The sequence below is a fragment of the Trichosurus vulpecula genome, chromosome 1 (assembly GCF_011100635.1).
Source record: "Trichosurus vulpecula isolate mTriVul1 chromosome 1, mTriVul1.pri, whole genome shotgun sequence".
Taxonomy (NCBI): domain Eukaryota; kingdom Metazoa; phylum Chordata; class Mammalia; order Diprotodontia; family Phalangeridae; genus Trichosurus; species Trichosurus vulpecula.
In genome coordinates, this window is record NC_050573.1 from 432147073 (window position 1) to 432172526 (window position 25454).

The following is a 25454-nucleotide window of genomic DNA, read 5'->3' on the forward strand; positions in this document are numbered from 1 at the left end:
CAACAAACCTTATAAATGACATGGTAGTTTTCAGTGCTACTCTGTCTGTAGTAACAACCATAAGTTCTATTGATTTTTTAATTCACGTAATGTATATATAGTTTGAGAATTGATATTAATAATTTTGTCATAGACTCTTAGAGCTGCAAAAGATCTCTGGCATCATCTAGTACAACGTTTTTGTTTTACAGATAAGTAAAACCCAGAAAATTTAAATGACTTGCTCTAAATGACTATGATTCTGCCAAATTGGAACTAGAATTCAGATTTCTTTACTCCCAGCCCCTTCTTTCCATATGAACCATACTAGTTTGATGTGTAATTAACAACATTTGCCTAATTTTTCCTAGTTTTGTCATTCACGGGGTGTTTCAAATAGTACTTCTGGTTTCCAAATGTTTAAGCTAGCCTAGATGGAGTGTACTAGCCATGCCATGTCCCCTTGCACCATATCCATTTTCCAGGGAGTAAGATGGATACTATCAGTATTGGTAGCCTGTGAGTCTCACCATTGTCCTAACTGCTAAAAAGATGCACTCAAGATGACTCAGAACTAGTCCTAAGGACATTTACCCTGGAGTGATTAGGTTTGTACTTTTCTCATTGTGCTGCCTCTCAATTGACAGGCTAATAAATTCACAGAACCAAAAAGGCCACATATATATATATATTTTTTTTTCCAAGTATGCAGCAGCCTGCCTGCCCAAAGCCTAATTTTTGCAGAAGGTTCAAAAGAGTATGTTCTTTGCCCACAAATGGACTGACAGTAACAGGTACCCTTAGCCTAATTTCTGGACAAACATTTGCCCTCATTACATTGGCTGAAAATTCTGAGTCTTCCTTACTGTTACTTGAAATGTTAAAAATAGGCACTTATTTTTCACAAGGAAGGACTTTGTAATGGCAGGAAGGAAGGAGAAAATTTGTGGGGGAAGATTTTGGGATAATGATGCAGAAAAAAAAACAACACTTATTGAAACATTAAGAAATACACAGAAAAGAGTAGGAAGATGAAAAGGAGATGGATAAGAGGATATGTGTTTGTATTTAAATGCAAGCTGAATATAACAGATTCACAATTCTATATACAGTCCTCTTTTTTGTCCTTTGTATATTATTTTGAAGCAGGTAGTTTGAAGCAGTTAACTTATTTGGATGTTTTAAAGAACAACATTGAAATTGTTGAAGGAATTTCGGGATGTGAAAGTCTTTGACTTTTTAAAAAAATTGTTAATAGTCCTCTCATGGTTATATGTTTTAAAAATTACTTAAATTTCTCTTTTGAACTTAATTTTGGGTTTTAAGTTAGTGTTCTTCTTGATACCTAAACTTTTCTCACTGCTTTTGTTGTGGATCAAATTATTTCAAGTTAATCAATTCTTTTTCACTCATAGTTGATGGGTAGTTTGAAGCAGTTAACTTATTTGGATGTTTCAAAGAACAACATTGAAATAGTTGAAGAAGGAATTTCAGGATGTGAAAGTCTTGAAGACCTGCTGCTGTCTAGCAATTCACTTCAACAACTGCCAGAGTCTATTGGTTTGTATTGCCTACTAATTAATATATTCATCCTTTACTAAAATAAAGACATATACATTTAGCTGCTATACCTGTACTAAATCTAAAGTCTCATTGTTTTTTAAGGTGAATCATTTATATTTCATAGCAGGAAATTTTGCTTTAATTTTTTTGTGTGACATTTTCCGCTCCCATTCATTATTTAACTACTTTGTTGACATTTACCATCATTGGTTGGTTTCCTTTACTTTCCATGGTAGTTTTACTTTCTGTGGTAGTATCATTCCTTCAGGAACTGAGGGGGAAAAAGTCGTTTAGGCCATGTTTCCTCACTGTCCTTGTGTAGTTACCATGAAAATAACTGAAAACCAGATCACATAATGGACTTTCCCATTCCCAAGGAAAAGAGTTTACTGGGCAAACCAGGGGGGAAAAAATCACAATCTAAAAGAAGAGTGTATATTAGTAATAATAGTAATTATTAGCTTTAATATAGCATTTTAAATTTTGCAAAGCACTTTACACACATTTATTTCCATTGATCTTTTTAGTACTTAATGCTTTGCCATCTCTCTTTAGAGATCTATCTCTTCCTCCCCAGAATAGAAAAGTTTGGCACCTTACTAGTTCTCCAAAATGATTTTAAAAGCATCATTTAATTATTTAGAAGTGTGGTTGATTCTTAGAACATTAAGTATTTCCATATAAAAATCTAAATACAAGGTGTATTTAAGATGTAATCTGATTTTTTTAGTCTTCTTGTTAACCTTTTTTTGAATTATGTTAGTACAAATTTCCATTGCTATATATTCAAAAGTTTAAAACATAGTGTACCAATTAAATTGTGTTCCTTGATTCTAATGCCTCTTTCAGTGAAACCCATTTCCTCTCTAGGCTTTCCTGAAATAAAATGTTTTTACTCTAATATAAGTAAATTGTTTTTATATCTGAGCTATATTAAATACAGTTTTCCCCTACAGAAAGTGATTTCTGAGGACTTTGATGTAAAGCCTAATTCCCTTTTATTTCATAGCTCATTTTTAAAACATTAACTTACCAAAAGATTCTGGTAAGAGAACATAACCCAATCTAGTAACTCTTATAAATCTGGAAGATGGAGAATTTATCTTGGACACAATAGTTGCTCTTATAATGTATTTGAATTAAATTTAATTCTTGGACTGAATTATGTTGGTGAAATGATCAAAATCTACAGCATCATCAATTTCATCTTTCTTTTACTAAAGCAAAAAGAATTTAGGAATTTATCATTTGAATTTCGTAATGTAAGTCATTTCCTCTTTCCTTGTAGCCTACAAGTATAGTTTTATTGAGAATTTTCTTCTAATCCAATCTAACGAACACTTATCTTCTCACTAAAAATCCATTTTTAAAATTTTCATTCTTGGTATACATGGAGTTCAAAGTAAGAGTTTAAGAGTATCGATTTTAACTTTCTTTGGAGATGTCATTATTTACCGTTCTCAACACTAGACTTTTTCCATTCTCTCCATGAATTAGAATTCATTCCTTCACAGATGGAAAACTTTATTATTTCCAGTTTACTGCCTAAGTCTTATCACTTATTGGCAATTAAAATGTTAATAACTTCTTTCACATGTGTTGTCTTTGAATTGCCCTACTTTCTATAGGGATGTACCACAGATTTTTTTAAATTTTAGTGTTGAATGTTAGAACTTAATGCTAATAGAGTGTTTTTAGTTCTAGTTGCCTGTTTTGACCAAGTTATAGAAATCCAATATAAAATAACTACTGCTATCTAGAAGGTGCTTTTTATGCAAAGAAAGCACATTTAACTTTATTTTATATAGTATTCTCTGTCTTTTTTCAACAGGATCATTAAAGAAATTAACAACACTTAAAATAGATGAAAACCAGTTAATGTATTTACCAGACTCAATAGGAGGGTAAGTTTTTCATGAAATACCAGGGTTAGAAAGAACTTTCATTCAATCCAGCAGGCCCTAAATATTTTTAGATCAGCATTTATTTGTTTTTATAATGAATCATCAAAGGAGATTCCATACATATTAAAATGATTGATTGATTGATAGGTGTTCTTCACCTTCTTGAATGCCATAGACACTTCTTCATATACAGTACATTGGACAAAGACGTTGGTTCTAATTCTCTTATGAAAATAAATTAGTATAAGAGAGCCAGTAGGTCTTTTCCATTTCATGCCTGTTTATTTTTCTTATGTTGTCATTTGCAAATGACCTCAGGATGAACTGGTTTAGCTGTTTTCTTTAGCTCTTTTCAGACTTACTTTCTTCCTAATTGCTTTTTAATGTTTCACGAGTACTTTTCATGTTCATAGTCTTAACACCCTCATCTCACATACATTTTACATATAAATAAATATGTACTCTAAAGCAGTATGACTTTTGTTTGCCATGCTTTTACATTTAGAAAATAGATAGCTCACTTAGTTTGTTCTTTGGGGTTTTTTTTTTAGCTTTTTTTTTTTTAACTCTTTAGGCTTTCTTGTATTGAAGTTTTGCATCTTCTAATCTGATCTTAAAATGATGATAGTCAATATTAGCTTTCATGCTACTCAACACTGAACTAATTTCCTGATACTTTATGTACAGTAGTGAAAGCAACACTTAAAAAGGTGTAATCGAGAGTAATAGTTCAACTTGACAGTCTATGCTGAAGGAGGCACAAATTAAAAAACCCTTAGAGATTAATTTTCAAGGCATTAAGAATGGAAAAGTTGACAGATGAAGTTGCCACTGGGAGGAAAAAGGTGACATCAGCAATTGCTGACCCCATATTCTTGTTTTCTCATCTCTAAAATCTTTGAGAATTGTACAGGCCTGCTTTATGAATATACTTGATTTTTAAGAAGGGAACAGGCAGGTTTTTGGTAGGTGGTTTTCTACAGCAAACCACAGCATTCTGGGCATCTGAAAGAATTAATGGAAAAGGCATGATCCCACTATGTCTCTTAGCTGTTGCACTGGTTCTTAAAGCATGGTCCATATCCTTGGGAGCACCCCCGGAACCTTTCACAACAGTTCAAGATGTCAAAACGAACTTCAAAGAAATTCTGAGATGTTATCTGTCTATTAAAATATTCACTTCTTTTCCAACTCCATGCCTGTGTCAGGGCACATTTTCAACCAAAACAGCAACAGATTGTTGTTACAACAGATTGAATGCAGAGATTGGCAGAAATATGTAAAGCAAAGCCACTGTTCTCACTATTTTTTTAAAGTATATATAGTTATATGTTTTGAAAATATATTAAAAAATATGTTATGTTTGCTAGTAATGGTTTTTTAGTTATTACTTTTTAAATGAATTGAGTATAAGAATTCCTAAGTTGAAAAAAAGTTTGAGAATTGTTGGTCTATTAAATTTTGAGACAGTTCAGAGCAATGAATAGAGCATTAAAAGTCAATTAAGACCTGTTTGAATCTTGCCACCGACACTTAACTAGCTATGTAATCTTGGGTGGTCACTTCTCTAAGCCTCAGTTTCCTCATCTGTAAAATAGGGGTAATAATACCACCTACCTTACAAAGTTGTTGTGAGGATAAAATGAGATAATATATATAAAGCGCTTTGCAAAACTTGAAATGCTATATAAATATTAACTGTTGTTTAAAAAAGCAGTTGATTCACTATAGTCATTGAAATCTTTCCTTAAAAAAAAATGACTTCATGCATATGTTAAAAATTACATAAGATTCTAATATATTCGATGCTGGAAATCTCTTTGTTTAAGTATAAAAACACAAAAGTAGAATATAAATTCCACAAGGATAGGGAAGGTTTCATTTTTGTCTTGCTAGCCCTCCACACCTAAGATGGGCAAAGTTTGCTGAATTGAGTTGAACTGTGCACCTTTTCCCATTAACTTAATTTAATATTGTAACATGTGTGGATCATGACTAAACAAGTGACAGTGGATCGCAAAATAAAATGGACACTTTGATTATCATTTTATAATAATTTATAATAATAATAATTTAAAGTAATTTAAGTTTTTGCACAAAGAAATTTAATATAGTTAAAATGAGAGGAGAAAGGTAATTGAGGAAAAAAATCCTTATAGCTAGTTGCATATCTCTAGATCCAACTATTCAAGATGTACGAGGTACTAATTCAAATTCATAAGACTAATAGCCATTCCCCAATAGATTAAACAATCGAAGGCTGTGAACAGGCAGTTTTCAAAGGAAGAAATCCAAGCTATCAACAAATTTATGCCAAAAAATGCTCTAAATAACTAATAGAGAAGTGCAAATTCAAAGAATTTTGATATTCTAGCTCATTCCCATAAACCTGGCAAAGAAGACAAAAGACAAAAATGATGAAAGTTTGAATGTGCACAAGTCTGATCCAGCAATTTTGTAAAGCAATTTGGAATACCCAGCTTATGTCACTACTTAGGCCTATGCTACAAGAAATCAAAGAAAGAGGAAAAGGATTTATGTACACAAAGATACCTACAGCAGCTTGTAACAACCATACTGCTAGCAGCTCTTGTGGAGGTGTAGGACCAACAACACCAGCACACAGGAGGGCTGCTAGCACAGATTCTTTGATCTGCTTTTCTAAGGAAAACAACTTGGGGGGGGCAGGGTTTACAATCTCACTTTAATTAAACATACATATATCATTCATTTAGCTCAGGGGAAAAAGTCAGCACCCTGAACTTCAGAGAAAACGCACAGAAATTATATAAACAGAACAAATAACACAAATCAGCAGACAGGCCTTCTGTCTGTGCATAGCAACACATACATAGTTACCAGAGAGAGAAGTACCAACATCTAGGTTTTCAAAGCCAGGGTCGGGAGTGTTCCTGTATGGCTACCCAGAGTCTGGTCAAATCACAGGAACAGTCTTCCAATGAGTGAGCCCCCAAAGCAAAATGCTAACGTCAGAGTATATATACACTTCTTCAGGGTCAGCCCACTGAGGGCTTCACATGAAAATGTGATGCAAATTCATGTGACTTAGGCTTTCTTGTGACTTAAGCAGGTCAGCCAAGATTCTTGATTAATCAGACTCTTGATTCAAACAAAAGCAAGTCTCAATCAGAGGCACTTGATTATCTTCATGCTGAGAAGAACTGAAACTCCAAAAGAAAAAAAGAGCAAAACAAAAAGTCCCACTTTGCTTGTCATTACACAGCTATTTTTATTGTAGCCAAAAGTTGGAGACTAAGATGCTGTCTTCTGTTAGGAATGGCCAAAAAAACTTATGGCATGTCAATGTAACAGAATATTATTGTATCATAAGAAATGACAACGTGAAGTTTAAGAGGGAACTGAAGAACTCTGAACTGAAGTAGAAGATCACTTTATACAGTGAGAACACTGATTGGTGCAGTGATAAACCATGAATTCAAAAGGATGAAGATGACATCACCTTCTGCCAAAGAGGTGACAAATTTAAAATGCAGAAAGAGATATTTTTTTGCACATGGCCACTGTGGGAATTTATTTTGTGGTAATGTGCATCTATGTATTAAGTACTTTATTTTTTGTTTTGTTTCTCAATTTACTCAATAGGAGAAATTTAAAGTAAAAAAAAAATTTGCTTTCTACAAAATAATTTCATACTCTACAAATAGCATTAGTCACAAAAAGAGGGAGCATGATATTCCATGTTACGACTTTTTGCTGGGGTGGCAGGGAGGGCTAAGCTAGGTGGCACAGTGGATAGAAAGCCAGTCCTAGAGTCAGCAGGGTTCAACCTCCTAAGTTCAAATATGGCCTCAGACACTTACTAGCTGTGTGACCCTGGGCAAGTCATCTAATTTTGCCTCAGTTTCCTTATCTGTAAAATGAGCTGGAGAAGGAAATGGCAAATCACTCCAGTGTCTTTGCCAAGAAAACCCTAAATGAGGTCACAAAAAATCAGACATGACTGAAATGACTGAATAACAATTCTCTCTCGATGTGTAAAAATACTCAGTTCTGAAGGATGAGGAGAATCAGGTTAAAGAGAAGGTGTTGCATAGACACTGAACCCTCTTCTCTTAGCCATTATCCTCCAGAGCTGCTCCTTTCCATTTGGACTCCATAAGCATTCCTTTTCCATTCTGCTGAACCTTTAACCCCAAATTCCTGAAGATACTTAAGTGGGGTTGCTAACTGACAGTCACACTGGGTGTGGATTTGGATGCTCTTCTAAGCCATGCAATCACTGTCATTTTTTCATGAGTTAGCATATTCTAGCTCCTCATCTCACTTTGTAAATAACTGGTGATTTGAGAATAGAATAATTGGTAGGATTTGGTCCTGTCCTGAAGTTACTGATGGGAAACCAGGTGCTTTAATACTGTTGGAAACTGAATGAGGAACAGGAAGAAGGAACATCTTAGTTAGAATATCATAGGAGTACAGCAGCCTCCCTTCCCCCCCCCCTTTTTTTTTTCATGATTTCTTATATCATGAGTTATGAGACCTCCTATCTCTCACCTTGATACCTTGGGACTACATTCTTTGGGGAAAAGTAGGAAGACTTGGGCTTATTTCCTTTTTAGCAGCAATGTGTAGATATGTATAGAGAAATCTTTTCTCTACAGCAGAGAACTTCCTTGGAATCTAGACTGGTGGCATGCAAAATCAGCTGTGCAAAGATGAGTCCACAGCAGTCATTTGGCCCATCCCTCTAACACAAAGCACTGTGGTCTAGAGCAGTGGTGTCAAACTCAGAGTTGTGGCCACATGGGGATTTAGAAAACCACAACTTAACGTTATCTATGTATTGTATTTTTACTTATTCTGTTGAACATTCCCCAAGTAACATTTTAATCTGGTCCAGGCTACATGTGAATTGATGCCTCTGGTCTGTAGAGATACATGTTATTTGGAGCCTATCCTAGGGCTCTTTTTCTCATCATTAGACACTTAAGAGTCCTTGTCTGTGGGCCATCTAGCATTAAATACAAGATCTGTTTCCCAAGAGCCTCTCTTCCCCCGTTTGTCATCCTTATTTTGGAACTCTATTGTTTGTTAAGTTTGCGTAGTACAACTCTTGGAGCTCTGAGTTTGGAATTCTAGAAGAAGAGTGACTAAACTCCCTTTACATTTCAACTCAGCTATCCCACTGACCCAAGGAAGTCAAATATAGAAAAGGGGTGTGTAGATGCACGTGTGCACATACACACATAGACACACACCATTGCAGCACTTTTTGATAACAGAATTGGAAATAAAGTGCCCTTCAGTGTAGGAATGACTTTAAAAAAAAGCTAAGGTAGATGAGTAGTAGAATATCATTGTATTTTAAGAAATGACAAGTATATGCAAAGTGATACAGAACAAAATGAGTAGAAGCAAAAAAACCAGTATATGTTACAATTAAACAATGTAACTATAACATTAAAAAGAAGTTTAACTTTGAATAGTTAAAAACCAACAAAGTACTGAAGAGATGATGTAATCCTCTTCATTCACAGCACAAAGGTGAAAGACTACTAGAACATGATATTTTATATACTGTTATACAAAGGTTTCTGCATCAAGAGTCTTTACCTTCATTGTTTTCCTTTGTCTGAAAGAGACTTCAGTTTGTCAGTTATGTTTGGAAATGACTGATATAAAGGCAAAGCACCATTAGCATGTATTTGAATAAAATAGATGTGCTTGGGAAACATTGAAGAAACTAGACAGCAGGAGTAGTATATTGATACAATGGAGATAAGAGATCTCCATGGTATGGGGTAAGTTCTGTGTGGAGGATTCATGGAAAATCAGGAAAAGAAATTGCACAGGATGAGATGGAATAGAGAGGTTACAGTCTGAATCTGTGATAAATTGATGAAATTGCAGAGCCATAGAAGTACAGGAATTACTAAGATAAATGGATATGTGTAGTAATGAGGCTTTGTTATTTTTTGTCAATATTGGGCCAGCCTACAGTTTGAAAACATAGGATTGACACGTTAGGTTAAGAACAAGATAAAGAGTCAAAGGATTCTTATATGTGTAAGAATATTAGAATTTGGATTATGCATGTTTGAAAAATTCAAACTTTTAATTTTCTTATTCCAGACTTGTATCAGTAGAAGAATTGGACTGTAGTTTCAATGAAATAGAAGCTTTGCCCTCCTCCATTGGGCAGCTTTCTAACATCAGAACTTTTGCTGCAGATCATAATTACTTACAGCAGTTACCACCAGAGGTACAATAAATATTTCTTGAAGTAGATTTATATATTTTAGAGCTTATTCACCTTTTTATAATACCTTGTGTTTAATATTTAACTAGAAAAATGCAATTTTGGTCAGCTTGTAATTTTTATTTTACTGTTTGTCTAGAGAAATTACTGAAATATACTGAAATGTGAATGATTCATGAATATTTTTAAATAAACCTTTATTAGTTTGTCTTCTAAACTAATTAACCATGAGTTATTTAGTAGAAAGTTAAAAATATTTTTCTTCATAAACAAAATAACTTTGAAAAGGAAACATGCTTTTTAAGAAACTAGATAGTATTCTTTTAATTTAAAAGTCATTAAATTGTTATTAATTAAAATATTATTGAATATAAAATATAACTCTAAATTCTTTATCTCTGCCATTGAAAAATTCATCATTTTGCTGTTTCAGATTGGCAGCTGGAAGCATGTTACTGTGCTTTTTCTCCATTCTAATAAACTTGAGACTCTTCCAGAAGAAATGGGTGATATGCAAAAATTAAAAGTCATCAATTTGAGTGACAACAGGTTTGTGGTTCTATATGCCTTATGATGGTATAAATACTGAATAGAAATAAGTATTACTATCAATTTTTTTAAAACTTTATTAGAACCTAAATGAAATGAAATGTAATCCTTGTAGTTTCTTGAATAGTGTTTTTACTCTGCTTGGTAGATTTGGTTTTCATATGAAAGAACTATCCTGGTTTACCTGATATTGGTTATTTACCATATTACAAGCAGTTTTACTTGCCACTCTTTTCCTGGAATATATTGTGGAAATTTCGTTGTATGAGGTTATTTTTGTGACACATTGTGACAGAAAATATCACATTGTTACTCTATTGAACAGTACTGCTCTTGAATCCAAGATATTTCTGGCCATAGATGAGATTTGGCATTTCTCTGTATAGCAGTGACAACAAATTTACCAGATGGGATGACAGATTAGTAAAGAAATACTGTCTATCCCATACCCCTAGTAATCATTATTCAGTTCTATCCAGCTTTAATCCAGATTTCCTGTGTAAGAACTAGAACTTTGAATTAATCTCACACTTACTAGATAGGAATATTTCAAAGAATGCTTAGGTGTTGACATTTTAGCTTAGGAGATTTTATTGAACCTTTTCATTTTACTCTGGTTCAGTATCAGTCTGGAAATTAGTCATAAGTATAAAATACCTATTCACCTAAATAATGTCACCTTTGTACAATTCTATGATATAAAGAAATGTAAATAGCTTTAGGCAGTGCTCAGCAGCAAGTATGGACATCTCTAAGCAAAAAATATTTATTTTTTAAAAAATCTTCCATTGCACCTTTTATGTTACTACACGTAATATTTTGTTTGTCTTCACTCTGAATCAACATTGGCTAATTTTATAAAACACCACCATCGCTTTCTTAGCTATACTTGAATTAGTACAACAGTAAAAAATAATAGCTTTTCTAAAGACTATTAGATATTAGATACTGTTTTGTCTAGGCACTATCCATAGTTATATTATGACCCAGCTGTGCATGATTCACATGTCTATTGAACATTCCAGTGTAATTTGTGCCTTAAAACATTGGTGTAATGGAAAGATTCCTAAATTTGGAGTCAGAAGAAATCTGAGTTTTAATCATGTTCCTTACCGTTATTAGCGGTGTGACTCTTGTCAAGTCACTTGGTCCCATTGAGCCACTGTTTTCTTGTTTGCAAAATGAAGATAGTAATACTTGTGAAGTTTATCTCACAAGGTTGTGAATATGCTCAAATGAGACAATATATATAAAGTGTTTTGCACACCTTTAAAGCAGTAGTAAGATCCTATATTATTGTTAATTAATGTTTTCCAAGCTTTTTATATACTGCAAGTGCAGCATTGTTGTGTATTAAAATATTGAAGGACATTCCCACATTTGTGTTCAGTTTTCTTTTTCTTCTTTGACAGGATGAAGAATTTGCCCTTTAGTTTTACAAAGCTACAACAGCTGACTGCTATGTGGCTCTCAGATAACCAGGTAGGAGAACCAGTTTTGCTACTTCACTAGTATATTATTATTCTAATTATTTTATAAAGAAGGTATTTAAGAGTAGTTCTGCCATAGTATGAATTAAAGGGATACAGGGTTTTGTGAAAGGCACATCATATTAGAGTAACCTAAGTCTTTTCTTTAAGAGTGATCTGATACATGGATTGTGAGGGAAACACTGGCCTTGGTATAGGCCTTTACTGAGGTTCTGTGATCTTCCTACCCTTCAAGTAACTGAGAACATGTGGTTTAAACTATTTTGCTATTGGGTAGGTACAGAACTTTTAAGAACAGTTTGTTCTTCCTGAAAGAGAATTAAGGTGAGGATTCTCTGTATTACACTTTTAGTCTGAACCTATTGAGCAGTCTGGCATCTGACGATGAAGGACAGGGGAGAGCAGGAGGGAATAAGCATTAAATGCCTGCTCTGTGACAGGCATTCTGCTAAATGCTTTACAGATGGTATCTCAAGTCACCATGCAGATATATAATAAGCTTGCTTGTGATGTCATCATAGCAGGCTTAGCATCTTTTTAAACGATCTGTAGTAGACAAAGATACCATTTTGGCCCTGTGATTCTTTGGTAATTAATAAAATAGGCTCTTTCCCTAACATCAAGTCTCTTGGATAGAAAAAAGAATCCACAAATAGATATATGAAACATTATTATTTTCCACAGCTCTCCAGTTTTTCAGACAGTGTACTTGGACCTCTGAACTTAATGTTTTTTCAACCAAGACCAAACACAATGGGTCCTTCCCACATGCCTTCTTCTCATGATACTCTCAGGACAGTCCATTGCTCAACTGAAATATGACAGAGTGGAAAGAGCAGTGAATATGGAGTTGAGAATACTTTGGTTTGCATCCCTGCTCTGCTACTCCAATCCTGTGTGACTTTGGGCAAGCCATTTAATTTCCCTAGGCCTCAGTTTCCTCTTCTTTAAAATGATAGAATTGTACTAGATTTTAGCTCCATTTTGTTCTGTGGGATCCACTCCTCTGTCTGCTTTTCCACTCTGACTTAGAACTCCATGGAGCCATCTTTACATCATCAGGTAGCATTTCTGAAGTTATTTATTGGGGAGTGATGGTAAAGACTGTTGCACAAAATGTAAACCCTTTGGGAAGGAGATGATCCTAATAATCTATTCTCAGCAGTCCCCTCTAGCGTTAGGGGTGTGAAAAGGAAGAGTTATGTTGATGAGTGACACCCTTGTCTTTAAGGGACTTGGATCAGAGATACAGGTAACCCCTTGGAGTTGGTAGGTAGGAAGGACCTTGTAGTACCATCAAGGACATTTGACAAAGGCACTTAGAATATGTATGCAGTTCATTTGGGAAACTACAGAGACAAGAGAAGCTTAAGCTGTATTATGTCCTTAGAATACTATTGTAGGCTATACTCAGGTTTCATATAAGCCATATTGCACGAGGGAAAAAGTTCAGAACTGCAGACCAGTATACTATTATTCACCTTATTACATTTGAATAATACTTAAAACTTTTCAAAAGTGAACCATCTTCTTATATAACTTGTAAATTAAGCAGGGAAAGTCTTTCTAGTGATGGCAAATTTAGGACCATCATATCTTGAGATTTAGAGCTAGAAGAGAAAACTTAAATGTCATCCAGTCCAAGATCCTCATTTTACAGATGAAGAAACTGAGGGTCAGAGTGGTGAAATTGACAGAAATAATAAGTGACAAGAGATCTTCATTCTGAAAAAGTTACGTTAGTGATTGCCAATATCAGTGTTATTTTTGAGACAAAATTAGGTTAGATTTTTATCAGTATGTTGGGATATAGTGTACTACTGTGGCAGCCAACCTTGGCAGGAGAATTCAATCTCTTAAAGTCTCATCGTAGTTTTCCTATAGCTAAAAATACCTATGCTATTCTAGCTAGATTTTAATTTGTATAATTACATATTTTCTTACTGTTCAGTTCCTTAGAATGTCACTTTTGGTAAAGTTTGTTTTTTTAACTTGTGAGAAGCATCATTATTTTGACCAAATATAATCTCCAAAGTCATCTTTAAATTTTTTTTCACCTTTCTGATTCATTCTGTGCCTTAGGTACATCAGTTAAATGTAGTATATTTAGATTTCCCAACTATAGAATTGAATTAATCTCCAGAGTGTTTTGTGGGGGCTGAGAATCACAGGTATCATTTTAATGATTCATTTAAATTATCTGAGTTAATGATTATATTAACATTTATATAGTTAGGGTGGATTACAAGCATTAATTTTTTATGATTCACACTACTATTATTGTCAGTTTACTTAACATGTGAGATACAAAAAAGGACTTACAATAGAATATTTCTCTTTGGCAGATGTTGATACGTTTCTTTCATTTTGCTAGCATATTAATTTGATACTGTATTATATCTGGAATATATGCTTTCCCAATCATGAAACTGGAAAGTAATTTTCTTATAGTTATTATTCATGTTTTGTTTGTTCAGTCGTCTCTGTGACCCTATTTGGAGTTTTCTTGGCAAAGGTACAGAAGTGCTTTGCCATTTCCTTCGCCAACTCATTTTATAGATAAGGAAACTGAAGCAAACAGGATTAAATTTCTTGCCTAGGGTCACACAGTAAGTGTCTGAAGCTGGATTTGAACTCAAGAAGATGAGTCTTCCTGATTCTAGGCCTGGTACTCTTTCCACTGCACCGTTGTAAATGTGTATTACAAGTATCTTCTACTAAAGTTTTACTCAGATGCCTCACTAAGATAATGTGTGCTCAAGTGAGATATAATGTAGGTTAAGTTTTTTTTTTTTAATCTTTAAAGCTGTATATAAATTTACTAGTATATTCTGGTGTAGATGTGACCCACAGCTGGTGAAGACCTCTTTAAGACCCAGAGTGTAAGCATTAGAAAACTAGCCTAGCAGTGAACTTGATCCAAAAGCCAGCTTTTTGAAATGCTTATCCATTAAAAGGTTAGCCAGTTGGTGAAGAATATTTTTAGCCACAGCAGCTCAATTATCTGTTTACTATGGCATATGGGGGATGGCAGTAGAGCATAGGTCCATGGTACTGAAGTCCATATTACATGCATATTCACACTACAGCATTTTGTAATTTTTATTAATTCCTTCAATTTTGAAAATATTTTTGAATTAATTTACTTACAATTGAAACTTTAGGATTATAGTGAATACACATTTTTCTTAATAGTAGAAAGGAATATACTGGATGGCTCATTGCCACATAGTAAATAGTGCATTCATGGTCATGAAGAGTTCAGTTACTCTGTGTTCTCCACAATTAATATGTGTGAATATATTCACCTTGAAAAATGTTGAAAATATTACCTGCATATTTACTATTTTTAAGTTTTATTTTCATTGTGGCATTCATATAACAGAATTTTCTGTTGCATACTCTTAGGGCAAAAGTCAGAGAAGATAATGAAACATTTTCTTACATGTTGTCACTCATTTGTTTACCCTAGCTACTGCCCCCTCTCTTAATTTTAAGAAAATTGGGGTTTTTCACTTTTCTGTCGTATTTTCTCCTTGAATTGCAGTATTAGTTGTCAATAGTCACAATTCTGAAGGCTTAGTTTGAGCCACTGAAGAGATATGGGTATAGTTACCTCAAGCAAAAGCAAAAATGTTGTTAACTGTGGTTACTTGCTGTGATTAAGTCTTTTTAGGAGCAGGTAGGAGTGTCAAAGTAAGAATTGAGAGAGAAGGAAGATAGTAATTATTTTCCCAGCAGTTATAAACTCAGGGATCTCACTAAGCAATGAAACATTCAGGAGTATTTTACATGTAAAAGCTATATTTTGTGTCTTCTCTTTTTTCTTTACAATTTTATTAGCAAAACATTTGCATTAAAAAGGAGGGGAATGAATGTTTACTAACTGTGCCATTTTTGAATTATGTTATTGAGCGTCAATATGAGCACATTATAAATTTTAAGCAAACAGCATCGTTTTCTTTCTCTAGTTCTTTAAAAGTAAGATTTGTTCTTTTTGGTTACTTTCCAAGGTAGGAGAGGGTTAATGATAAATAGATTTCATTTTAGCCTGAAATAGAACACTGAAAATCTTACTTCTTTTGAGGATCTTAAAAGTTTTATTTTGAGAAGGGCTTTAAAATTAGTGGCTAAGGTTACCAGTTGCTACTACTATTCAGTTTTGTTAATTAGATTAGGGAAGATGGGCCAAAAAAGAAAATTGCTACAAGTTAAGAATAATAAGTTTAAAGGGAAAGCTCTCATGTCTCCCTTTGGCCATGTTGAGTTTGAGTTATCATTAGGACATCAAGAAAGTATTCTTTAAGTAATTGGAGATGCAAGTTTGGTACCTTAGACAAATCTTGGCTAGAGAAAGAGATTTTGGAGTTAATTATGTAGAAATACTAGTTGAAGCTGTCAAGTGAATGAGACTGTCAAGGGAGTAAATATCAGGAAGGAGAAGAGGACCAAGAAGAAAACTTGGCTTCAGAGATACTCCTTTTTTGGTTCTTCTCCCTCTTTATCCAGTTTTATATCTTTTTAAACATTTTATTTGTAAATTTATTTATAATTTTAAAATTTGTTATATATTTTTAAATCTTTATGAGCATGAACTTCTGTTAACTACTGAAAAAAAGCTCATTTTGAATTTGGTCATTAGTGGTCATTGATGATCTGTGTGGAGCCATTTTCATAGAATGGTGGTGGAAGAACTGCTAGGAGTTGAGGAGAGGAGAGATGGGAAAAAGTTAAGACCAAGTGTTGAAAATTTTTCCTAGTATTTTGGAAAGGGAAGAGCAGGGAGGATGGTAGGCCTGGGCATCTTTGTAGAGGGATGCGCGCATGCGTGCGTGCATGCATGTGTGTGAAAATACAAGGAGAAGACAGTGCCGAAGGAAGATCTTACAGGAGGTAGAGGTGAGTGGGTATCAAGGGGATAGATTAGAGGCATTCTCCGTATCAAGCAGTAGGGGAAGCTCTTCCTCTGAAACAACAGAGGAAGAGAGAGTAGGTGATGTACCTGAGGAATTCTGAAGATTGGAGGAGGAGAGTTAGAAGGGTTAGTTTTAGATTTCTTAAGATTTGTCGGTCAAGTAGGAAGCTCATCTTCCGTCATGGTTTGGGATGTGGGGAGAGGATAAGTTCAAGCTTGAGAAGAAAGGTTTCCAGTGGTTGATATGGGGATTTATATGAATAAAGGTATCTTGTTGTTGAGCCATATTCAGAGAAAGAGCAGCCTGACTTTATCTAGCAATGTTCACCAGCCCTAGAGTAGAAGTGGAGAAATCTCATGGTGGGAGTTGCTTAGGGATGTGCATTTTAATCACTCATTGGGAATATTCAGGGTTTAAAATTCCATGACAGTTTCCAGTGAAATGCCTACATGGCAGCCTGGGTAGATCAAGCCTGTGCATGGGAGGTGAAGGGAGACTGGGGAGATGGATCAGGGTAATGAGGAAGGACAGTGATTTTTGACATCCTGGTGAAGAAAAAAAGCAGTTTTAATGTTGATAAGAAAACGAGTGAGGCAAAAAATAGAAGAGATTGAATTCGGATTGTAACATTTGGATCTTGGAGATGGTGTACTTTTCTGTGTGTAAATTGGTGAGATTGTCTCCCACCCATTGTGATTGGTAGGTCGTAGAATTCATAGTTAAAGAGAGTTGAGAGATAACTGAGTATCTTCACTTTCGAGCCTCAGTTTCCTGATTTATAAAATAAGGATAATGCACTCTTTCTCATAGGCTTGTTTTGTGTCACAGATGATACAGTGCATCTGAAAGTGCTTTGAACCATAAAGCTGCTTTTATTTTTCTTACTATTAGATATGCCCTGTTAGACTATAAGCTATGTCTTTATCTAAACCTTTTATCTTCCCCAGGGTTTAGTAATAATGCTATGTGCATAATATTTGCTGAATGAATATTAGCTATAAATGTATTATTACTTCATTGAAGATGATGTATTAACGTGTGCTTGCTTTTTTAGAAAACTAATTCAGATTTTATCTAACAGATTTTTATAAATATTGCTAAAAAAAAGTTACTAAAAAGTAGCATGTGTAGGCACCTTGGGAGAGTTGGAGGGTAGTTAGTTACTTGGAAAAATCTGAGTAGGAACATTATTGGAAAATTAATATTTAATCACCTATTTTCTTTTTCTAGTCCAAACCCCTGATACCTCTTCAAAAAGAGACTGATCCAGAGACACAGAAAATGGTGCTTACAAACTACATGTTCCCTCAGCAGCCAAGGACTGAGGATGGTAGGAGTTTAATTTTTTTACATGCTTGACCATTTAAAAGCAAGCTTATAAAGTTTTTTTTTTTTTCCAGTCTAAGACCTAAGATCTTTTAAAGGGAATTTGGGGAGTTCATCAGAAATGCCTGGCTAAATAATGTGCAAGTAAAGAGTTCATTAACAGGTTATTAGTATCTTCTTTTACTCAGTTTTGTTCCCTGTTGCACACAATTAGAAAATTTCAAGAAATGGAAAACAAAATCCATCAGAGGTCTCCTACTTGGACACAAATACCCATTCACTTTAGTAGAATAAAGGACTCTTCAGTGGTGTATTCAGAACAAGGACATGTTTCTTTGCCTTTTTGCCATCTGTTTCTGTCTTGTCACCATTGTAGCCACATCATAGTTTCAGGTTTAAAATACAAAGGAACTAGAGAGGATTGAATATGGATAAGATTCTGTTCTAAACAAAGGTATTTAAATAATAAAACTATTTTTCTATCCCTGTGGATATAAAAGTCTTGTTCATGTGATGGCAATAAATTCTCTTTACTCTATTTAGCATTTAAAGCCCTTCATGTCCTTTTTCTCCTTCCCTTTGCTGGCTTTTTGTAGTTGTTCCCTGCAGCCTACGCAGGCTTCCTTGCTGTTCCTTGTACATAGCAATCCATGTTTTGTCCCTGTGTGTTCCCCATGCGTGAAATGCTTTCCCCCTCACCCTGACTGGTAGAATTCCCAGAAATCTTCAAGATTTTCCCACCTTTGCCAGGCTCTCTGTCTGGCTGTTGGGTCCTTTCTCTCTAGGGTTACCTTCCATTGATTGTTTACAAATTTTCTATGTATTCATTTTCATGTTGTCTCTCTCACTAAAAGTCAACAATTGTTAGATAAGTAAAGCTAGCCTTGAAGCCAGGAAGACCCATGTTCAGTTTCTGCCTTTGACACACATTGTCTGCATCACTCTGGCAAGTTACTTAACCTGTCATGGCTCTAGGTCAGAGGTATCAAACACATGTGTGGTCTACATTACTCAGTGTTGCAGCCCAACATAGATTAAAATGTAATGGGGAAGTGTTCAACAAAATAAATGAAAATACCATAGAACATAGGTAGTGTTAATATATGATTTCCTAAGTCCACGTATGCCCCCAAGGATCCTTATGTACATTTAGTGGCCTCTGTTTCTGTTTGAGTTGGACTCCCCCAACCCCTCTCTAGAGGAAGAGACATTACAGACCTACCTTAATAGAAGGGGTTTCCTTACCTGGTTGTTCCCAGTGCCATCTTGTCTGTTAGAGTGTGAGCTTCTTAAGGGCAAGGGCTGTTTTTGCCTTTCTTTGGATTTCCAGGACTTGGCACAGTACCTGGCTCATGCTTAATTGGTGCTTATTGACTGACTGACTGAGAAAGCATCCTGTAGATCAGTGCTAATCTAGCCAACCTTAACTTGAGATCCCGTTTGTCTAGGTTGCACATTACATATTTAGTCAGTTCTGATTTTTAGGAAGTTTTCTTAACTTTATTTGAAATCTCTGTTCTTGTTAACTTGTCCCCTCTGGTCTCAATTTTCCCTCTGTTACTGAGTAGTAAAAATCCAATACCTCTTACGTATTATGACCCTTCAAATATCTTAAAAGTCATGTACCCCTCGAATTCTTTTTGGATTCTGAGTCATCCAGTTTATTCTCCATCTTTCCCAGATTTATGTAATTAGAAAGTTTTATAAACATGCCATATCTATATCATCCAAAGCATTAATGAAAATAATGACAGAACTAAAGTCAAAGACTGTGCCCTGTAGCACTCCACATTGATCTTAGTAATTATTCTTTTCAGTTCAATAATTGAATTAATACCAAATGCATCTGACTTTCCTCTTGTCCCACCCTACCTCTCCATCTTTTTTGCCAGGATCTTGTAAAAAGCCTTCTTAAAATCCAGGTATATTAATTTAATATTCCCCTATCTAGCCATCTAGTAACAGCAAAAGCAATTAGGCAATACTCTTTCTTTAAAAAATTTTTTTAAATATGTTTTTTAAAATTACAAACTTCACCGTCATCAACAAACACAAATATTTACATATATCAAAAATGAGAAAGTTTTGCATATCATGCTGTGAATTTATCCTACACAGCTTGATTTTTTTTTTCCATGACTTTGTGCTTAGCAAGCCTGTGAAGATAGTTCAAATCACAGAATTTCACAACTGGAAATGCCTTCAGAATCCATCTAATATAACCTGTACGTGCACAAAAAATGCCCTCTGCAACATAATCAGGAAGCTTATATTTTAGTCAATCAACTAACATTTAAATGTCTTACATATGTCAGTTCTTAGCACATGCATCCCTTGGGTGAAATGTTACAAGTACAAAGAATGAAATGATTCTGTTAAGAGCTGTTAAGGGGTTCCCTGAACTTGTCTTTTTGAGTTGCCCTGTTTTCCAGAAACATTGAACCCAAAGCATGCAGAGGGTCCTGAACATACCAAGGACAAAGCTCCCCCTGAACTGACATAATTCGTTGTTGCATCTCAAGCTGGACTCCTTGGGTGTCCTTGGGCGGCAAGATAGGTAACAGCTAGTCTGTGCCAGGCTAGGATAATGCTTGTGCAGCTGGGGTCTTTTGCAGATGATTGGACCCTCCTATCTTCAGAGTCTAGCAGTTCCCAAGGGAAGAGAATGAGGCTTTTGCCATCACCTTACTCCTTCCGGTGGAAAGTGATCTTGCCTTTTTTCCCACCTTTGCTGTACAGTTCCCCTGCCAAGGTCATGCCCCTTCTTGGTATGCCTTCCTCCTTTTGTCCTGCTATTACACAAATGTAAAGTTCAATAAAGACTGGGAACCCTTTGGGTTCCACATGCATGTTCATTTTTCTTGTAATAAATCTGGTTTTCACATAAGTCTCCTGATGTTGTGATTGCCTGTTGATGATTCCTTTTTTAATACTTTCAATGAGAGGAAATCTACTACTACCTTCCAAGGCAGCCTGCCAAGCCTAAATTTTTTCTTTGCTACTTCTTCCCATTATTCTTAGTTCTGTCCTTTTGACAGCCTTTATGGTAGTTGACAACAGCTATCATGCTGGGGTGGGTAGTATAGTGGGAAAAAGCACTCACTGGTTTTCAAGTTGAAAGACCTGGGTTCAAGCCTGACATCAGCTATGTGATCTTAGGCAAGACACATAACCAATCAAATGGTCTCAGTTTCTTCACCTATAAAATGATGATAACTTATCAACATAACTGGTTGTTCTGATGATCAAAAGCAACATCTCACTATAAATATCATCTTTTATTATTAACGTGTGAGGTAAAAGTTGGCTCTTTATTTCTTGTTAAATTCCAGTTCAACAATGATGTTCTTTTTAACTCTTAGAAAAACCCTTTCAATCCCAAACACTTTAATCCTGAACATGCTTCCCCTGTATCTTAGAAATACTTGAGTTATAAAATAGTTCCTAGACCGACATATTACATCAGGGTGAAAGAAATTGATATTTGGTTGCTCTCTCTCTCTCTCTCTCTATATATATATATATATCCAAATTTTAAACTGCTATTAGTAAGGTACATGACAGAGGTCTCACCTTTAAAGGCATTTCCACTAGTGCAAAGGTAACATGAGAAAGAAACCAAGAATATAAAATGACTGAAAAGGAAAAAAAAAACCTTAAGCAAAATAATTAGAACCAATTTCCTCCTACCCCCAATTCTATAGCCTTTCCAATACTTTGTCAGAAGGCCCCTCTTGGTATGAATTTGAAAATAAGAAGGGATGGAAAAGATGAATGTATGTCTAAAATACACAACCAATTGTATTATCTGATGATTTGGATTCTTTAAACTATTGACAATAATAATTTAGATTGGATTTGACTATGTTTAACGATAAAGGAACTAAAGATTTTATATTAACTTCTTTAAAGTATAGTAATGTCTTTTAGTTTTATCTGCATGAATAATTTGTTTTGTATTTAAAAGACAAGCTTGGACCTAATTTTACAGTACTAAGAGGAAGTGATATTAATTAATGATGTTAATTAATCCTTAGGAATTCCTCTTCCCTTTTTTTCTTTCCAAATTTTTAGCATCTCTTTTTGCTTTGCTTTTACCAAGAAAATCCCGTTACTTAGCTCTATGCTATCTCCGTGTCGTGTTAAATAACAAAACCTATAATACATATTTACATTTTGTATTGATTTTTATTTTTTACTTGACTTTTTTAATGGGTAGTTTAGCTGCTAATATGAAACATAGAATTACTTATTTTAACTGCGAGTCTGGTGACAGATAATAAATATATCTACCATCCATGGACAAATGTAACTAAGTTCAGAGAAATATATCACCAGGTTGGCTTCAAACTGATGAAATCTTAGGACACAGCAAATCTAAAAGATATTCTAATAAATTATAAATGGAAAGCTGTGAAAAGTCTGCATTAATTGAAATCTTTATTCTGTATATATGATTTCAAGATGTAGTTAGACACAATATAATCTGTTTATATTTATGTTACTATGTACTTTAACAAAAGTACTAGACAACATGACCTTTGAGAATCATAGATTTATAATGGGAAGGCGCCATGGTGGTCATCCAATCCTCGTTATACGATTGAGGAAACAGAGTTTTGCCTAACATCACAAAGTAATAGGTGGGAAAGTCAGGAATCCATTCCAGGTCATCTTACTCCTAAGTGCTGCCCTCTTCCATCTCTCAGGACTTCCAATTCTAAATCTGTGATACTGTGATCTCTGAGGTCATTTCCAATTCCTATGACTTCTCATCTTCATAAAACTTTCCTACTTATTATATGGCACGTTGTCGTATTCTCTATGTGTCTTATATTTATATAACAATATTAGGATTTCCAATGTCCCAAAACCTGAGCAAAATAGCTTAAATGCTGTCATATTCTCTTTAACAAGCTGCAGTATGAAAGCAGCATATGTAATTTGTTACAGTTGACCATTTCCATTCAGGAATATGATGACAGAGCACTGACACAAGTACAGCTTTAGGGAGGATTTTCTCTCAATCAGAATTTGTGTCTACATTATTATGAAAGACATTGTGCAGTGTAGGTGCTGATGGCCTAAGGCTTCTGGCCTGGCTTAGCTTTGACTGGCCTAGACGTATATTTACGTGAATTACTCAAAATAATAAGTAAGAAATGACTTCCTATGATCATAGTAAATAATAATTACTGTTTTCTCTCCTTTCTCTTTAGTTACGTTCATATCAGATAATGAAAGTTTTAATCCTTCTTTGTGGGAGGAACAAAGGAAGCAGCGGGCCCAAGTGGCTTTTGAATGTGATGAAGACAAAGATGAAAGGGAAGCACCTCCCAGGGTTAGTATTTCCTCTTCTCTTTCCAAATGTGAAGTTAAATCAGCAAACATTTAGTCAATACCATGTGCCTAACACTGTCCTGAGTAGTTAGGAGATTGAAAAAGAGAATCCCTCAGGGAACATCTACTCTTGTTGGAAGCCCTTGCACAACTGAAGTGAGTGAAAAGCAAAGGGATTGTATAGACAACTATCATGAGTTAAAAGAAGAGAGAAATTAGTATGAACTAGGGTTGTTATTTTCTTTTTTTTATTGATGCTTTTTTTTTGGAGGGGGGAAGGCAGGGCAGTTGGGGTTAAGTGACTTGCCCAAGGTCACACAGCTAGTAAGTATGTCATAGGTCTGAGGCTGGATTTGAACTCAGGTCCTCCTGCCTCCAGAGCCAGTGCTCTACTCACTGCACCACCTAGCTGCCCCTAGGGTTGTTATTTTCACCCTGAATTTTCTTTCTCTGTACTCTTCTGTTTTAGTTGTTGAGCAATAGAATAGAAGTAATAGAATATAAGTAGCAGAAGTGATATTTTATATGTGTATTACCAAAAACTATTATTGATATACTTAAAAATTTTAGAGGAAAATTTTAATTTTTTGCCCATCGTGAACTAACCCAGATCCCAGTCAACGCTAATAAAAACTAAGTCGGAAAGTATTTGGGCACTGGCACAAAGAATGTATGCATATTAATCTTTGAAACGTAAAGTTGTCTGTGTGTAACTTGGAGTCAAGTCTAACTTCATTCACTTCCCTCCAGAAAGAAATGGACAATCGAAAGTCAATTATGCTTGCTTTTTTTTTAAGAAACTATGAAGTTGCATTTTAATGTCTTTTGAAATGATTTACTGTCTTGTGATGAGATTAATTTTTGAGTACTAGCTAATTCAACTTTAACATTTTGAAGCATAATCTTTGTAATACATAAAAGATAAATTTCATTTTATCACAGTAAAACTGTTGGTGTTTTTACTTTCCTTTGTTTTGTTTTTATTTCCTTATACATGTAGGAGGGAAATCTGAAGAGATATCCAACACCATATCCAGATGAACTTAAAAACATGGTCAAAACAGTTCAAACAATTGTCCATAGATTAAAAGAGGAAGAAATGACTGAGAACTCTGGGAAAGATTCACAGCCACATGACGATCAACAAAATGCCATAAGAGATGTTGGTGTGAAGGTTAGAGAAATGTCACCTTGAAATTCTGAATGAGAAACAAAAACCTGCTTAATCTTTTTTTAAAGAAACGACAGTTGGTATAATTATCCTTCATTAAACTAAATTTCACCTTTACTCTTCAGGGCTCCCAAGTCTGCTCCTGCAACTGCTCATCTGAAAGAAGGGCATGAGCAAAAAGGGAAAATGTTGTTGGGGTTGGGGTGGGACTTGTGGGGAGGGGTGCTATAACAACCACCTGTAGAAATACAGTATTTCAGAAATTAATAACTTTTGAAAAGAAATATGCCAAAGATGCGTCAACTGGTGTGCCTGAGTAAAGCAACTCACTCTGATAGTGGGGTGATCAACAAAAATTGTGATAAGGAATAGTGAGTGTTGGGGTAAAGAAGAGGAAAAGTTAATAGTAATAAGCTCTCATTCCAGTGATTACCAATGCCTGCTGTGGTAGCTTTTTTCTAACATTGTTATCTGCTTATCCTGAATTACCCATCTGAAAAATATATGCCAGGTGCACTCCTGTGCTAAATTTCAGTAACTTAATTTGCTGATGTTTTAATGATGCCATCCTCAAGAACTCCCTGATGTGATATAGGTAGCTATTTAACATGTCTTATGAGACCTGTGGGAACCCAGCTTTCTTCGTAGATCTGATTCTGTCTTGATGTAGTTGTATTTACTCACTATTTAAATCTCCCACTCACCCATCCATATGTACTTTTTCCCATCTTCCTGGACATACACCATTCTCAATAGGTGCTTATACAACTATTTAATTATTTCAGTATAACTATTGTTTTGAGCAGCTTAAAAGTAAAAACACTACACTTAATAATTTAATATGTAGTTTCATATTTGTAGGAAAATAGTTGTAGAATTTTATTTTGTGGCAATAAATTTTGTTGTTCACTTTAAGCGAACCTGATATCTGTTTTTAAATTCAAATTAAAGAGCAACTCTTAGTTCTCTAGGTTT

At 34.8% G+C, this 25454-nt stretch overlaps 1 protein-coding gene across 6 annotated transcripts in view; it reads left to right on the forward strand.

Annotated features, from left to right (window-relative positions):
- ERBIN (erbb2 interacting protein) overlaps positions 1-25454 on the forward strand; it is a 191029-nt gene that overhangs the window by 127131 nt on the left and 38444 nt on the right. For all 6 annotated transcript variants that reach the window (XM_036762182.1, XM_036762176.1, XM_036762190.1 and 3 more), the window contains 8 exons: positions 1395-1539; positions 3374-3446; positions 9561-9690; positions 10121-10236; positions 11649-11718; positions 17873-17972; positions 23188-23309; positions 24309-24482. In XM_036762182.1, coding sequence (XP_036618077.1) covers positions 1395-1539; positions 3374-3446; positions 9561-9690; positions 10121-10236; positions 11649-11718; positions 17873-17972; positions 23188-23309; positions 24309-24482 — 930 coding nt within the window. The remainder of the gene's footprint in view (positions 1-1394; positions 1540-3373; positions 3447-9560; positions 9691-10120; positions 10237-11648; positions 11719-17872; positions 17973-23187; positions 23310-24308; positions 24483-25454) is intronic.